Below are 18,367 nucleotides of genomic sequence, written 5' to 3'. Positions count from 1 at the left end.
ATAAGGCAGAACACATCATTGACCTGTGCATCTGTTTCAGCAGTTACAAAACAGGAGTAAGTGCCCTCAGCCCCAACCACACCCTAGTTTACAGAGCTAATGAAAATCAATTATTATTTGAAGTATTTCAGTATCACTGGATGAAAGTGGCTACAGAAGGAAAGAAAAATACAATTAGTTTACGGATGGCTAATTAATAGTTACCTGTGTTGCCTCCCAGCCCCACTGCCTGTACTTGGGATCATGTGTGAATCTCCACATATACCAGTAGGTCTCAATCACCTCTGGTCTTAGAATGTAATATTTTTCATTCTGTCGTACTGCCACCGCTTCTATGCCACCGTCAAATTTGAATGCTTCTGGACCCAGCTTTAATGCTGCAGAGGAAAGAAAGATAGAAAAAAAAAGAGAAAAATATAATCCTTACAAATCTTTGAAGGTAGGGAAGCTGGGAGGTAAAGGGCTGTTGCACCCTAAGCATGTGAGGAAAGCAGAAACTAGCTTTTCTTTAAGCTATCTCACAAATATTCCCTGTTGTTGAGGCTTGTAAATTTTCTTATTCATAATTAATCCAGTTTCTGTGAGAAATGACCCATCTTGCCAGGAATACAGTAATCCTCTTGAAAACTAATGAAATACTAAGAATATAAACATATTAATACATTCAATTATAGGACAAAATTAAAGTGACTGATGTTAGTTCCTTATATGAGCAAAAAGAAAAAAAATCCAAAAAGGTTTGCAGAGGTTTTAATACCCTTTGACCTCACCCAGCACAGTGGGAAAAGATCTTAGTACAAGAACAGGTATCACCACCCTAAATAACCTGCATTTCATCCAAACTCTCTTGGTTTAGGAAAATCAACTTAGCTCACCACAACTGATGTGCTTTATAATGTAAAATTGTCACATTAAAATGTCAAATAAAAGTAGGCAACAAAAACTTAGCCAGACTTGAAAATCTCTGAACTATGAGAGTCATGATTTCTGCCCTAAGGGAAGCTACAATGGCACTATACCAGCCTCTGGCATACTATTTGTATAAAAAAAAAGTATCTGTAAAAATATTGTCTATAATGTGACGAACCAGTGAATGGAGATAGTTTACTTACATTTTTAATCACAGAGCTACATATTATTCTTCAGATTTCACATAAATCATGCACTCTTATCTAAAGCAGCACCCAAACCTTTGCTTTCGCAGAGAATTTCTAAGGGCTTGAACTCTTAAGTTGTGCTTAAGCTTTGAAAAGTATCAAACAGATTAATCATATATTTCCTATGGGCTAGAGGCTCAAATTAACCATAGTCTCATGAGTCTGAAAGGAGAACCTTAGAATATTACAATTAAAAAATTTGAGCATCGTGTACTGTGCGCCCCAGTAAAAAATCTTCAGAAAAGTTCCTTTTTCTTTTTGTTCCAAGGGAGAGTGGTTCTGTACATAAACAGAGAAACACAAAAAGCTGTGCTTCAGCCTCACACTTGGTAAGGAAAACTCCATCAGGAAATGTCTACAATGTGTATTTGAAAATAGGCCATTTAATCTGTTTTACTGAAAATTTTTACAAATCTTACAGCAAAATTAATGAGATCAGATTCAGAGTTCCACTACATAAGAATCCCATATTGGGCCACGTGGAAGTTCTGCCTGGTTCAGTATCATTTCCCTAACAGCAGTCAAAATTAGATGTCTAGGGAAGAGTAAGAACAGTATAAGCATCTATGACACCCTTCTAGCTTCTCCATTAGTCTCCCAGTGAGGAGACTCACTCAAGGGCTCTTCAAAACTAGACGTACATTTTTATATGGTCAGTAATTCTTAATAGATTTCTTTTCCAAGTACTTATTTGGCATTTCCTTAAATCTGTGCAAACCTTAAGCATCCAAAATATCTGCTGGTAAAGAGTTCCACCTCTCCACTACCTCTTCTGTGCACAACAAATTTATTTTCTGTTTTCAGCTTGGTTCCTATTAGACTAGTAGTCTCTAGTTCTTACGTTTAAGAAGAGAGTGAACAAGTGGTTCCCACTGACTCTCTCCAATCCCTTTATGACTTTGCAAACTTCTGTTGTACCCTACCTAAATCAACCCTTTTCCAGACAGAAGAACACTAGGCAACTCAGATGTTCCTTGAATAGAAGCTGCTCCTTATCTTTAAGGTATCTCTGCAGCTCTTCCAATTCTGCTATATCCTTTTTGAAATAGGAGGCCCAAGACCAACATACCACTGAAGGTGTGGGTAAGCCATGGATTAATACAGTGACATAATCATGTCTTCTATTTTCTTTTCTCTCCCTTTTTTTTCTGATTGCTACTGAGCTGGTATTCTCACAATCTCAAGAGCTCTTTCCTCAGCTGTAATGCTCAGTTAAGAGCTCATCATCTTATATGTGAAGTTAGGAATAATTTTTTCCCAGGTGTCTCACTTCAACTACACTGGATTTAATTTTCTAATTTATTGCTCAATTACTCTACCTCCTAAGGTCTTTCCAAAATTTTTCAGTTCTCCTTCATCTTCGCTAACTTGACTAGTCTTTTATTATTATTATTATTACTATCAGCAGTAGCACACTTACCTCACTGTTCATGCCCTTTTCCTGGTCTTTTTCGGATATACTAAACAGATATACGAAATCACCACTAGTTAACCATCTTCCATTGTAAGAGCTGACTATTTATGCCTACTCTATTTCTTGTATTACAACCAATTTTTTTTAAGTCCATGCAAATACTTGCTTCATACACTATGGTTGCTTGCTTCCCTTAAAAATCTTTGACAAAGACCTTTGAAAAAGCCTTTTAGAGATCAAGTAAATCATGTCAGTTAGATCATCCTTATCTATAAAAATAGCTGTATTTCAGAAAGTTCTAGTGATGCACCACATTCAGAAACTACTACTCCTTTTGTTTTGAAGCTTGCTGGTGCATTAAATCTTTAACTACTTACATCTACTTCTAATGTTGTTTGGCAGACCAAGAAATTACATGATGGCTCAGTCAGAGGACAGGCCAGCCCTGCAGTGTGACACTTTCACTGAATGTTTATCTGAAATCAGGGACGCAAAATTAATCACAGCACATCATTAGTATATAGGTCAAGCTAATTTGAGAAAGACACCCTCCAAGATATTTTTGTTTGAGGCTCCCTAAACCACTCCATCAATGTAAAAGGTCATTTTATACTTCCTAGGAAAACAAGTAATTATTCCTATCATCTGTGCCCATTCAGCTGCTGAGTCTTGGGACAGAGACAGCATCTACTCATACCTTGACAATATCTCAGTTGAAATTTTATTAATTTGCTTTATTCTGCATTGGAATTGTCACATGTATAGAAACAGCTAATTTGTATTTGTTCCAGATTTGAATTGTATCCAGATTCTGATGATAGTTCTTGTCAGAAGCTTTAAAGATGTGCCAGGAACTTCTATCACAAAATAATTTGCCTGTGGATGATACTTATTTTACATACTATTACCTAATGGCTGGAAAAATTCTTATGCATAAGGATTGGTATATTTCACTAAAAATGCTATGTGCTGTAAATCAGCACATTCTGCCATCTACACAGATAATTTTTCTTATTAATCTAACTTCTATGATAGCCAGTTCTTCAGACTGATTTATTAGTAGTATTTCTATTCTTTCAATTTCATTGGGCGTCTTTTTTTCATTACCATTTTTTCATTACTAGTCATGGATTTCACATTGCCTTTTATTTTATGCCTTTGCCATGTTTCACACTGGTATACATTAAGCATATAAAACTCAAAACTAGTATCCCAGGAACTAAAATAGTCCAAGATGTGCAATCTACACACAAGTTTAAATTTTGCGAAACCTTGCACTGTAAGTATATAAAACTAGAATCTTTTAGCCTTACAATTGCCCACTGACAGCATTATGACTTCTTGTGCTGTGTCAGTACTCGGGCATGCAGATCAGAGCATACCCCGTATCTTCAGTTCCCTCAACCTTCTCTCCAAATTGATAGTACATTGAACTACAGAGAAACCTCAAAATCTTCTGTCATAGGATCTGAGCCTTAAGATAACTGTAGCAATGATCTAATCAGTAGGTTACAGTACAGAAAAAAGCAATGCAGAAAGGAAGCAGTAATGTATGGAAATCATACATCACAAGAGTTTCCTGGTTACAGGCAAGCTTTCTGTCTTCGACAGTCAACACACCCATTTGAACTCTGAGTGATTCCAAGTGGTGCCACGTGCACTCACAATTACCTGGAAAGGGAAGAGCCTTGGGGTCTGGTCTCATGCCAATCAGCTCAATGGATCCTGCAACCAGAGTTCCCTTGCTCAGACTGCTGGATCAGAATCATGCTGCACCCTCTGCCTTCACCTTCCCCAGAACACCAGCTTTTTCCAGTCAGCGGATTAGGAAGGCATCCCACAGGGAGCCCAAGGCTGATCTCCTCCTTGAAAAGAATCTGTAGGCATTTCTACAGATGTGAGATCCTGAGCTTCTCAGAATATCCTCAGCCACTTCTTCAACCTACAACTCCGGAGTATGAAGTTGTCTCTCAAAAATTCCTGGAGAATGTTGATATGAATCAGATGATCAATAGAGCAGTTTCACACTGATTGTGCCCCTGCATAAGCCTCTTATTGATTATATGGCAGTGACGCTAATCATCACTGAGACATAATGTCTATGGAAATACAGAGAAAATGGTCACAATGACTGTGCCACTTCTCAGACCTAACCACCACTGTTGAGCAGGCATTATCATGAGAGACAAAATGACTAACTTAAGTATTGAGAGAACGCTATTTGAAGAGAAAGGGGACAAAAATGATGTAGCAAGATCTAGAAGGATTAAGATAAAACTTTTAACAAGCCATGTAGGTGGTGGCTTTCACGTAGGCAGACCAACGTATATTTAGACCATGAGACTTGGGCCCCATTTGAGAAAACAATGTGAAAGAATGTGAGCAAAGCCTCTGTAAAACCAGATCTATCTCTCAAGGGTAAGTCTGGAAGTGATTTCAGAATTTGCTGCCAGCAAGCTGTAGGACGTAGACTTAATTTGACTGTTCACAGTTAAAGAGGCCCAAGCTAACCCAAAGGGAATGATTAACTTGCTTAACTTATGATTAATTTATCAGCCATCTGTGTAATGAAAAAGCAGGTATCATCACCTCAGTTGGGTTATTATCATGGCCAGGTTTCTTATCAAAAAATCTGTACACAAGTCAAGAAACTGCATTTTGAACTAGAATTGGTCTATGTCTACCACAAAGTGTAACTATCGCCTGTTAGATGTTTTAACTGAGATGTTGAATGAAGTATCCTTAAATTCAAGACACCAAAGTCTTTCTTCTCTCTGAAGAGTTGCAATGATCTCCAACATCACCAAGCTGAAATGAGCTTATGTATGAAATGGAACTCCAAAATAGGTTATCATCATTTCTCCACATCTGCTCCTGCGAAAAAAATTTACATCTTAATGCTGACTGGTCCTAAGGCAGCAGCAACTACCGACAATAATGGGGCTGGGTAATGAAGCAAAAATTGAGTCTTGTAAACTGAGACAGGGTATCTTTGCTTGATTTGCAAGACATGCAGGTGCAGAAGGCTGTGGCATGTAAGGTAGCCTCACAGATACGAGGCTGGCCTTATTCACAGGTTGGGAGAGTTCACATGGGGTTACCGCCACAACAAACCTTGCAAAAGGTGATGGCATGCTTTAACTTGCACCGCACCTTAAATTAGGTTGAGAAATGTCCTAAAATCTTCAGTAAGCCCCAAGGAGGCACTATAAGCATTCAAAAAGCCCACAAGTACATATTGATACACACTCTAGGGGATGGAGGAATACGCTAAATATGAGGAGAAAGCAGTTGTTCCAATGATGCCAAAACTAAAACAAGTAAGATCAGTCTACAACATCACTGGGCAAATCTGTAGCTATGTGGCAACTTTTGCTCATTAAACGGAAAAAAGGCTGCTTTTACTAATATGGAAAGAAAGGAAAAACAGGGCAGTGTATGACATTTTTTCACCAGTAGAGAGGTTAAAAAAAAGAGGAGAAAAGAGGAGAAAAGAGAAAAATGAGAGAAAAGGGAGAAAAGGGGAGAAAAAAAGGAAAAAAAAGGAGAAAAAAGGGAGAAAAAAGAAAGGGATGTCTTTTTACTTGCAGTGATGGTCCTCAATCCTCCCCAAATAATTTATGGCAAAATCTATACCTTTCTTTCATGAGTCTGGGGACCCTAAAAGAAGTACCTGAGTTGGGGAGCATTTTGGAAGATAGCTGGGAGCACTACAACCCAGTTAAACTTGTGGGGGATTCCTGCAGTACACTCTACTCTTTCTACCTGTCACAGCTGGGGGAGGAGGGTCTAACTGCCTGCTGGGACAACTACTCCTAAACATGATCAAGATCTGCTGCTGAGGAAACAAACCATATGGCAACAGAATGCTTGACATCAAGGGATAGATCAGAGAGGGGACAAGGATTCATACAACTGTCTGTCTCATTTCAAGAGTCTCAGAGGCCATCAGTAGAAGCAATGACATCCAAAGGACCACACAGATAGTCTTAGAACTGATGACAGTCCGGGCAATCGTATTTCAACAGATGACTTCTATCACTGATTGTGGTAACAGCAGTCTCAAAGGTAAGTAAACAAGGAAAAGAGGCAAACAGATAAGAACAAATGAAAGGACTGTATTTGCTTGATAAAATAAGTCTTGTTTTGCTGAAGAAATCTAAAGCCACTACAAATGCTCTGCAGCATACAGGGTGACTAAGTTTGCCTTAAGACATAAGATCACATATGAGAGGGGGAAGAGCCTGAGCAGATGCCATTAATGCTTTAAAAAAATATATATATGTATATAAAGCCTCAAGCCACAAGCGTCATGGCATAAAATCACCTCTAATGCTGAACAGATGTGTGGATTGTCACTGCAAGACAACAGCATTTTACTGGTACACTGGTAAAATATGCCTAGAGCAAAGTTACTCCGGTGAAATGCCTCTGAAATAACATTATCCAGAAATCTTGGCCGTAAAACTGTTAGTTTCTGATTGCAAGAACCTGGCCCACCGGAAAGCAAGATTTAAAACCAGAATTTCAGGAAATGTTATTCCATGTTACATATGATAATGTTATTCTGAAAAAGAAATAGTAGCAAATCCAGTATTTAGTTTGCCTGATGCTCTCAGTAACACAGAATTCTTTTTCTTTCTTTCTTTTTTTTTTTTTCTTTTTTGAAACCAGCCTTCATACCTCCAGTATTTGCAACAGGTTGCCAACATTTGGCACTATAATGCCCTTCTTTTCCAGAAGTGTTTTTGTTCTGTGAAATTTCATATTGATTTTGTTGAAACTCGACCTATTAAAATAACAATTTCTTCTTTTCTCATGTTCAGCCCTTAAGGAAATTTAGGTTGCTTCATAAAGTAATAGTTTGACACTAAAATATTTTAAGTCTGTACTAGTATTTATTACGAGTAACCCTTGAAAGACCAGGGAAAAGACAGCATTGATTGTTCTACCTGAAGAGAGCTCCCTATCCTGAGGGAGCAAGGATCTTGCTGTCTCCTCTAGGGATACCATAGGGGGTAAAAGTTCTCCCAAGTCTATATGAGAGTGAGAAGACAAGGCTCTCCCCCTTTGCTGACTGAAACATAAATCTAGCAGCTGAACCAAGATGACTATCTTCTCCTGGAAGACAGCCTTTTTTCTACAATCAGCTAGCTCTCTCACTTAAGCATAAAACTCTGCATCAAATCCTGCTGCTAATGCATAACAAGGAGGTTGATATTTTGCACCCTTCTTTACTTTCTTTGAAAAATCATCTCAGACAAAAAAAAATCCCAAATCCATGTTACTGAGATTGCATGACTGAGCAAAAGAAAACTAGGACATGCCCAATTTAGAGCTGTCTGTATAACTTTCAGTCTGTTTCTGGCATATGTGTGTTATTATACAGTCACTAAATATGTAACCAAAACTTTTATTCCACTGGTTTTTGAATTATTCAGGGTACAGAATAAATAAACACCTAAATGACTAAAATTAGAGCTGCATAAACAACAGTAAATCTAGTATTTCTTAAGTGTCTGAACTAAAAGTTTTAATGTAGTTTTTCCACAATGCAACAACGGTTGCAATATCATTCCCTATCTTTTTTCTAAAGCATCCTAATACTATTTTTTCTCCCTTTTTTATGCTGTTGCTGTACTGCTGAAAGTATCCCTCCTAAACCATCAAACCTAATTCCTTAAAATTATAGGCAATTTTACACTGGTATTATGCAATCCTTACATAAACACACGAATCCTTATCTTAAAACTACTTTAAGTTTTAGCTCTCGCTATTTCTGCTAGAAAGTTATTTCAGAAGCTCGCTTTTTTGATGGCTACACAAAGTCATTTCCAATTTCCAACGTACATTTATTCACAGCTAGCTTACAAATTCTTGCTCTTGGTACAACTTTGCTGTTTATTATCTTAAAACAGTCTATTTCTTCTTCAGTGTTTACCCCCTGATATGAATAGCAAATTTATCCCCTTCTTGGGTATTATTCTTCTAGTCTGAGTAGGCCAACCTCTCTCTGTTTCTCACTACAAAATAAAAGCTCTATTACTTTAATCATTCCCTTGGTCCTTCTCTGTATTCATTCTGCTTGTAATTCAGATTAGCACACAGCATCCTGGATGAGAAATTATACATGTCTTCTAGGGTAGTGTTAATATTCTATTATCGCTATTGAAAATTCTCAGCTGATACAGATTAGGACTGCACTGATGTTTTTCAAAGCCATATCTAATTGCCTCACTATTCCATGATAAAAGAGTATTTTCAGATCTTTCTCCTCCTCTGTTTTCTAACTCATGAACTTTCAGATTGGAGAAATGGCTCTCACCTTTTTTTCTGGTAAAATCATTATTTCTTGTAGTCTAATCCTCAAGGTCTTCCTGCTTACTAGTCTGAGAGTCATCTGATTTAATACTGCCTTCTGACTTTGTGGCCACAACAAATGGAATCAGCACGCTCCAACTTTATGCATCAAGGTCACTACTAAAGACACAAAATAAGCCTTGTCCAAAAAACTGTGAACTTGAGAAACTTGCAGCTTTAAAGTCTAGTTCTTCATCTACTCATCATAATGTAAACCAGAAGAGAATACTTGTAAGTGAGGAAAATTATGCTCGTATAAAAACAGCACAGGGGAGACAAGAAATAGGTCCATAACAAACCTTTTAAATAATTCCACCGATTTCTGTATTTCAACTATTGAAATAACCAGATTAGCAAAGTATCTTACTTGTCCTGTCATATGATTCATGACACGTATGTGCAATTTCAGCTCCAAGTTGCAAATAATGTCCAGCTTTATCATCTCGGGAACCATCTGCTCCAAGGGCAAACATTCCCCCTGCAAAACAGGTCAAATGGCCCATCTTTCTTTCAAGGTGCCCATTCTTCCATTCCCCAATGAAAGTCAGTCCTCCATTGGACTTTCTGATGAGATGTTTTTCTATGGCCTACAAGAAGATTGAGAAAACTTTTAAATAGTGTTTGAAACAAATCTTACATGTTAACTCTTCTTCAAAGAATAAAATACTGTTTTCAAAACAAAAAGAAGGTTTTCCTAACAAATTCACTTCTGAGTGGCACTGGAACAAATAGCTACATGAAAATAATTTCAACACACCCCAAAAAATACCTTAACCGCTAAACTATACTAATGAGATCTTTTATACGAAAGTCACAACATAGATAACACTGGAATTTTAGCTAAGAATTCAGCTACAAAGCACATATTGTATGGCTTACACAGCTGTTTGTCTGCATGTTAACTCTGAGAAGTATCTATTTATTCTGAGAAGTATCTATTTATTCTACTGTATTATCTCTGCATGCTCAGAAAATATACCCATGTTGGATACTTCTGGTCAACAATATATGTTAAGGCAGCACCTGTATGCTCAGTCAGCCTTTAGCAGAATGAGACAGAAATGCTCCAGCCTTTTTCTAACTTCTGCCCCCAGCGGCTTTATTATTACACACTGCCAAAGGAGGGCTAAGGGTCAGAGCAACTGTGCATAAGAAGTACAATTATTTTACAGGTAAAGTAACTGCTACTTTTTCTTTGTGCATTTGCACAAATACCTGCTGTTGCTTGTGATGTATAACTGGTACTCTTCTAGTACTGGGAAGGAGAACAGCTGACCTATCTTTCCAAAGCTGGCAAACCATATGAAGAAAGCATATTTACTTTAGCCTCTTACAGAGAGGGTCATAACCTCTTCTGATTTATTGTAGTACTATCTTTAGCATTAGATAGTTTCTCCTGCTGTGTAACTAGAACCTTTCCTGTTACAGTCTGCGTCCATTATGATTATCATATTTACCACAGAGACATTATTCCCAACCTCTTTCTCGAAATCTTTTTTGTACTTCACCACATAACTATTTGAGGAATTCAAACCTTCCTTAAAGTGCAGGACTTATTACTGGTCAGAGTACTCTAATGTTGATGAGAACTGAGTATTAAAGTGGGATAAATGGCATTTACTATTCTCTTTCCCATCTGCAAGATCTATTACAGAAGTGAATTACTGTTCCTCTCCATTATTCTTCATGTGCCCACAACAAATTGCACCCCAGAACAGAAGATGCACAGCCGTCGTATTTGGCACTAAACGTAGGTATACTGAGAACATCTAGTCAGGGAATCTTGCATAACCACAGCAGTTATCTAGGATGGGGCAGTCACATCTGTGCATACAGTTTTATCTTTGCTAACTACACAGTTGGCTACAATATAGACTCAAGTAATACGTAAATTAGTCTGTTTGCAACTTATAATTCACATTTAAAATTGGCAGTGAAACAGTTTCTCCTTCTAAATAAAAAACTGGAACTCTCTTTTGTCTTCATGACAATGAAATGGACAAATGAAAAGCTCAGAGCTTTTCTGTGACAGTAGTTAGTTTTTCAGGTTAATGTGTTTTCTTTTTTTTTTAAGCTGGTGCTGTGGTAATGTAAGGCTGATAAGGTGGCTTAATTGAACCCAGCTGCATTTGATAACAGGAAAGTCCTCTAATCCAGGTACTGAAATAACATCTGACATCCTTCCCTAGTTTCCTTGAACACTCTATACCGACTTAACTTTTTTTTTAAGCAAACATAATTCTTGAAAGCATAGCTAGAAAAGGCAAAATTCTTAGGATCAGAAGTCTCATCTAGGAATCCAGGAAGATGATGACACAAATCATAACTTGAAATAGTCCCGTGTGAATTTGTTTTCTGAATAGGTCCCTGACTTTAGATACTGCAGTGCTTGCAGCAACTTTTCTGAATGGTTGTAATGGTTGTAATGAGGGGAACACACCTGTAATGAGGAGAACACACCTCAGCTGTGTAGGCAGGGAAGGGCTGGCAGTCCCTGTAAGGCCAAGGTGAATATGCTGGCTAGAAGCCAATGCAGTGGATTACAGGCAGAAACCTGTAATGATATCAGTAGGGCCCTGAACCTTACTTTCACTCCAGACTGTATCATCATTTAGATAGTAAAGTTTCTTTGCTGTCCTCTACTAATTTTGTGCATGCTGAGGGTAACGACAGGGAAATGCTGGTCTGCATTCCTGTTGGGTTCACTTCCTCACTAATATTACTGTTTCAGAAAGTGCTGAAGTTTGTGTTTATTGCAGGATCCACTGAGAAGAGCACAGAGATAACTGACAGATTGGAAACTACAAAGTTTCTAACACCTGCCAAAGTGGCTGTGTAACAATCACACAAATTGGTATTGAGGCCTGTTAGGATACTATGGCTTTTGCTGCTGGGAAGTCTGATGTAGTAAACAGTACAAGCCTCATTTATCCTGAAAGTATTAGCATAGAAAAGATTGGTACTGCTGAAAATTATGCCACTGAAGATGAACTGAAATCTGAAGCATCAGCTTTCTTGATTCAATTATCCTAGACTATGACAGATCTGACATAAGGATGATGAGGTTTTTTATCATATGGTAGATACGAGTTGAGGAACCCTTTTAAGAGCAAAGTATCTTTTTATTATGAGGAATAAGAATCCTTAAAAAAGGTCTGGATCATTTATTTAGTGGAGGAAGACAATTTTTGCCTGAAATGTGTGGAATTCCCTTCGTGTTTGAATTATAGCCTATCCTTCTGCAATTTCCTAATTCTTGAGTGTCAACTAGTTGCACGAACAATTTCAGGGAAACAAAATTGCTGTGGTTGGCAGTAGTAAAGCCAGCAAAAGCCAAATCTATGTACCTCTCCATGAGCTATTCCTTCACTTTGTAGATTCAGGGTTTGACTGGAGAATGACATCTAGCTGCAGTGCTCCTTTTCTGAACAAAGAATGAATCTTCTGAACTTGAACATTACTGCCTTATAAATAGGGTAGTTTTTGAAATCTGAAAATTAAGTTCTGTCAGCTAGTTAATAATTAAGAACTATCTTACAAAGTAGCAAAGCATCCTAAAAAAGAAAACAAAAGTAACCCTCTCAAAATACTGTACTATTCAATAACCTATTGCTTGTTAACTATATAAAAAGGATAGTTAATATTTACAGTAATTAACAGAGAATGGCTGGGCATTGCTGGGACTACTGCTCCTAGTAGATAAGAAAAACTCAAGGAGGTTGAAGCAGATCTGACATTTTTATCCTGAGCTGGATGCATGGTGCCACCAAGCAGTCTAATAGGTACTATAAAGCAATGGCATCCAGCTTGACCATGAATATATGTACACTGAAGTGGGCACATATACTTAAGCTCTTGAAGAAAACACTTATTTTACATCACTAAAATTAACTGATGAGACAACAGCTTCAATAGTCTGTGAAATGTGAGAAACAAGTCAGATACACAAACACCATGTTCTTCTTTATCTGACTTTCATACCTTCCATGATTCTATGACTCCAAAAACCAGTTTTCTGAGCTCTTGCTCACTGCTGAAACCTTCCTTTAGCTATCTAATACTCTGCAATAAAAAGAGTGGAGATAAATTTGTGAACTTGACAGATGAGACAGCTCAGAAATCAAGGCAGCAGCCAAGAACTTGAGAGGAATAAGCCATGGGAGTCACTTAACCACAACTTGAGAGGAATAAAGTCACTTAACCACAAGAATAAAGCAAGCTTCCCTACTTCCATCTGATGTGATGGGAAGAAACAAAACCAGGTTGGTCAAATAGCACTACAAGAGCTCAGCAGGACAACACTGGAAGCAAAGAAAGAAGCCCATCCTCAGTATTAATCACTACAAAAAAATCCTCAACAAGTTTCATATTTGTCTCTTAGCTGCAGATGACTACACTAATGTTACAGGAGCATTTAGAGGTTGTAGATGCAGGATGTGTTTGTATTCTTGTTAACAGAGTACACAGTGGCCTGGCTAAGACTTACATGACATGGGTTGGAAATTAGGACATCTGAGAAATAGATGTTGTCTTCTCTCCTCCCCCAAGGGATGGGATATCACAACCTATTGCAAGACTTGAGAATGAGAGTGTGGTGATGGTGGTAACTTCCACTCTTCCCCCTGTAAAAGCTACAGGAATGAAGTGTGTCTGAACAGATAGCTTCTTTTTTGATTGGATTGAGAACTTTTCCAGCTCTGTGCTATGAGTGGGAAGAAAGTGTATTTTACACCCTTTTCCTTCTGCTTGTGTAAATGACCAGACAGGTCAGGTCAAGCAATTGACCTGAATCTTGAATATTATAAGCAATAATAAAAGAACAGTAAGGGAATGGGCTTTTAAAAATATTTTTGGATTTTAATTGAAAATTTAGAATGCAATTCTATATAAGCAAATCTTACTTATTGTTTTTGCACATTATCTTCCAATATCAAGTAGGATTTGGGATAAACACAATCCCTGGTGCAGAAAGATGTTCCAGAATGTGTAAATCAGTATGGCTCATGTAGGCTGAATTGTCCATGAGAGGGTTTAGCTGGGAAAAAACCAAAGAAGAGACCATTTGATGCTTGCACCCCAGGTCTTATCACATTGAGATTGCAGCAGCTCAGCTTCTTTCTCCCTCATATTCACACACTGTTTTCATCTAGTCCCATTTTAATTTTACTGTGGATCCACTCACAGGCAGAGATTTGCCCTCCCAAAACAGTTTGCAAGACTAGGCTTGCAGGGAAGAGAATGAAAGGGAAAGTTTATATTCTCTTTCAAATGCTCAATTTAAGAATTAGAATAAAATATTTCAAAAATAATTACATAAACATTCTTAAACCCATAGGACTCAATAAACTGCACCCAAGACTATTAAAAGAATCCAGCTCTCTGAACTACTGATGTTGACTTCTAACAAACCCTGGAAAACTCAGGAAGCTCAAAATGACTGTGAAACAGCTGATGCTGTAATGGTATTTTAAAAGGGTAATGGAACAGTCAAAATTAAAAAAGTGTTTGCAAAAGTATTCTGTAAAAGACAAGAGTACTCTGGTATCATTATACTTCTATTAGGATTCCCTCATTATCGTACTCCAACAAAATACTAGTCCTAAATAAAATCAAGCCAGCACATATGAAGTGGATTAAAAACTGGCTCACTGGAAGAATTGAAAATAAAGTAAAAAAGTGAAAAAATCCTCATTCCATGAAGACTCTGTAAAGATATTTTTATTCCGTGCTATGCAGCATTTCTGTCAATGATCTGCAAGAAAGAAATGCTCATAAAATTTGCAGATGGCACAAAAATTGATGGAGCTATAGATACTGATAAAGGAAAAGTCAGTCCCGTAAAATCATTCACTACAAGCGATAAAATGGGTTTTACATGAGCAACTGTCTTTTAATAGAGATAAGGAGAAGGTCATACATCAAGGAATCAGGCATATAAGTCACAGCAGTGGGAAAGTGGTAAATCAGAAAGACTATAAACCAACTTCAGAGTATAACCAACTGAAAAATAGATGACAGTGTGATGCAAAGGTTAAGAGTGCAAACACAACCTTTGAGTGATTAAATAGAATACTAAGAAGTAATCAGGAGATGACACGTTATAGCATTAACAGAACCATTAGAGAAACAAAGTATCCAATTCTTGTCTCCACATTGAAGACACTGGAAAAAAATTAAGAAGAGATTAAAAAAATAATTCAAAGTCTGAAATAACTGGTTTATATTGTGACACAAAAGAAAAACATGTATTTCTCTTTGGCATAAGAATGTTAGTAGCACATCAGACCTCTGTTAGTAACTATCTATATGATCCAGTTACTTCTTAAAAGCAACAGTTCTTTAATGTGGAAAAGGGAAAAATTCAAGTAGCTGGAAGCCAAAGCTGATCAAATTCAGGTCAGAAATAAGACCTATTACAGTTTCAGAGCACCATGGTCTAGAAGTTTCCTTTTATATATATATGTGTATAGTAAACACATATTTTGAGAACTCCAAGAACAGGTATTTTGCTTCAGGAGACTGCTACAAACTGCACAAAAATTAAGCTTCAAGCTTGTGTTGAGAGAAATATGCTATGCATACAGCATGGAACAAAGTAGGCATCAAGTATGTGCTTGAACAAGATTACATAATCCATGCTCTACTGCTGTTTGCACTACAGCTAGCTAGACTAAAACTAGCTCGATTACTCTCCTCGTACCTCAAAATCTTAACAGTAGCATAGACATATGAGTATAAGAAAGCCTGATGACAGCGGATACCTCTGTGGGGGGGAAATTAAGAAAGCAACAGTTTGGAAGCATAAAGCTCAGAACCATCAGAGAAAGGCACCTGCCCAAATGTGGTATATAAAACACCTGAATGTATTAGAAAATAATTTAAAGAATACAATACTTCAAAATTTCCACTCCTAGAATGACTGAACACTGGCTAAAAATGACTTTGTGGTTCTGCACATCTTTGGGTTTCTACATTATACCATTTTGGACAAGTTGGTATTTTTAGCACAATAATCTGAATCACAGTAATTCTTTTTAAACTACTCAGAGTGAAACTACTAATATTCATCACTTGATTTCTTAAAACTTAAATAATCAGAACAAGTCCTGTTTTTTCTTTCTTTTTCCTCCCCAATTACCAAAGAGAGTTTTTAAGTTCCACTACGCTGGAAAACTCAATGCATTATGATCACCTCAATTGCGTCGTCATACATTTTTCTTGCTTCCATATCCGTCTTGTCTGACATAAGCCAGGCTTTCAATAAATATTCATAAAAACTGTCTCCCAGCCCGCCCACAGATGTGTGATCTGCAGGAGAGAAAAAGGAAAAAAAAAATATTGAAGTTGTTACATAATATCACCTTGATTTTATTCAAAATAAAACCTGACATTTTTAAGGTTTACCATTATAAAATAACCAATCTTTTAAGCCTGTTCAGTAGGACAAAGCTGTACTGTGTGCCCTCCAAACTTGCTTCATATGCTTGGAACCTGTCCCCACAGCAGGCAGGATAATTTTCCTGCTGTAAATTTTCATTATTTGTCATTCCATATTACTTGTACAATAAGGCTGTCCCTCACATCACAAATTTGATTTAAGCTACACTTTTACTTCATGTCACAGAACCTAATTGTTTTCCTGCTTTTTTGTTTTTTTTTTTTTAATAAAACATCAGAACTCAGCATCTAGGACGCAGCCAGGTCATAAGGCTGCCATGTTTATAGGGAATCTAATCTTTCCAGGAGGTTTTTATTTCCAACAGGATAGTTGCTTAATAGACTAATAACATTTCCCGAAGTAAATGCTGTACTTTAAATTCTTGCAGTCAAAAGGGAAGCACATTTTCTTTCCAGTGTACAACACAAGCCCTTTGCAGTTCCACTCTGCCTGAGCAGCCACAAAGAGTCAAGTTGTGCTGTACTGTAAGGCTGTTTCACTAGTAGACTCCAGCTGCAAAGAAACTATATCTCCCAATCTATAGTTTCTTTTCTGGCATGATTTTTTTGTTGCAAAAGCTGCTCTTCACAAGCAGTGTCACTGTTACTCTGTGCTGACAGACATGAAAACTATCTATGTCTTCTGTTTGGGTGACTATCACATATCCACATCCAAAGCCCACAACTGATGGTCTGATGCAACCCTAGAGCTCCTCTTCCAACTAAAGGTAAGCACTCCTTCAGTATACCCTTCTTTGAAGTAGTAGTATAGTCTCTGAAACTTACTGGTCTCTGAGACTTAGTAAGTGACTCCAGCCATGAAAGCACATAAACTTTTCTTTCCCAGTTTTACAGTCTCCAAAACGCTGGCACCAGAACAATCAGAATCTGCTGAATCTAGGCAAAGAAAATGTTTAAGATCAACTCTGTGACAATCTCTAGAAATTCACTGACCCGAGCATGGTTGCTTGTAGCCATGAAACTTCTTTATTTTTTTTTTCCTGGTGGAAAAGAGGTACAATACTTCCTTTTTTCAGAGTTTCTCAAAAAAGTGGTTTTATCCCTAGGCTTTCTGGGATGAAGGTGTAAAAGGGAGCATAGCTCTCCTTTTGTTCTTTCTTCCTCCAAGGGCTGTCCTCCTCGAGCAGAGCTCTCTGTCTCTATATACTTGAGTAGAAAGTTACAGTAGTACTATCTACCAGCTCTAACCATCTAACTAACCATCTAACTAACAACAGCAGCTGTCCCTTGTCTCCTCTGCTACTCATCAAAGGATTTCTAAACACAGAGCAGGAGGAAAGGCTTTGGCTTTCCTATTTGCTTCCAGGTTGCATAATTGGGGAAAATAAAACTCATATCCTTTTCTTACACCTCAGGAACTCTTAGACAGTCCTGTCAAATCCAGTTATTCAGTGATTTAACTCCACATAAAGAGCTTTTATATCCCTTCTATCTCTAAGCTGTAAGAGGATGCTTAGGTCTTGAGTCTTGCACAACTGCAGAGCTAGAAATTACTCTTTCAATGAACAATTATATTCTCACATAAACACAAGAACTAAGAATCCATGGTTTTCAGAAAACCAAACCAAAAAAAAAAAATAATAATAATAATTTTCAAGATTTTTAAGTTACAACTCATGTCAACACTACTTAAGGGTTTTCCAACAGATACAGATTAAATCTTTTTCTGTTAAGCTGCTGCCTCCTCCCTAATTGAGTTCTGTCACTTTAGACACAGACTGCTGTCAGCGCTACTCCTCTACCAGAATCCTTTCACAGACACATTCAGTTCCCAAGCAGGACAGGGTTACCAAACATCTCCAAGTAGCATGCCTGCAGCAGCTCCAGCAGGCTTCAGGGCTTGAAAGAGCATCAGGATGAGTGGAAAAGGTTCCCTTCTTAAAATAAGAAGGTTATTTTTCTGATAATTTTCCAAAGACAATTATTAGAGAGATTGTTTCACTTCTGCTTCTTCAGACAGTCATTCAGGAGCTGCATT

The 18,367-nt window shown here is 37.5% G+C and overlaps 1 protein-coding gene across 2 annotated transcripts in view; it reads right to left on the bottom strand.

Annotated features, from left to right (window-relative positions):
- Nucleotides 1-18,367, bottom strand: part of MAN1A2 (mannosidase alpha class 1A member 2) — a 159,195-nt gene that overhangs the window by 16,363 nt on the left and 124,465 nt on the right. For both annotated transcript variants that reach the window (XM_062594492.1, XM_062594501.1), the window contains 3 exons: nt 16,124-16,239; nt 9,299-9,518; nt 205-377 (listed from right to left, as the gene is read on the bottom strand). In XM_062594492.1, the coding sequence (XP_062450476.1) occupies nt 205-377; nt 9,299-9,518; nt 16,124-16,239 (509 nt within the window). The remainder of the gene's footprint in view (nt 1-204; nt 378-9,298; nt 9,519-16,123; nt 16,240-18,367) is intronic.

The sequence above is a fragment of the Rhea pennata genome, chromosome 1, assembly GCF_028389875.1.
Source record: "Rhea pennata isolate bPtePen1 chromosome 1, bPtePen1.pri, whole genome shotgun sequence".
Lineage (NCBI taxonomy): Eukaryota > Metazoa > Chordata > Aves > Rheiformes > Rheidae > Rhea > Rhea pennata.
The sequence above is the reverse complement of the archived record's forward strand: the minus strand, read 5'-3'. Positions and strand labels throughout refer to the sequence as shown.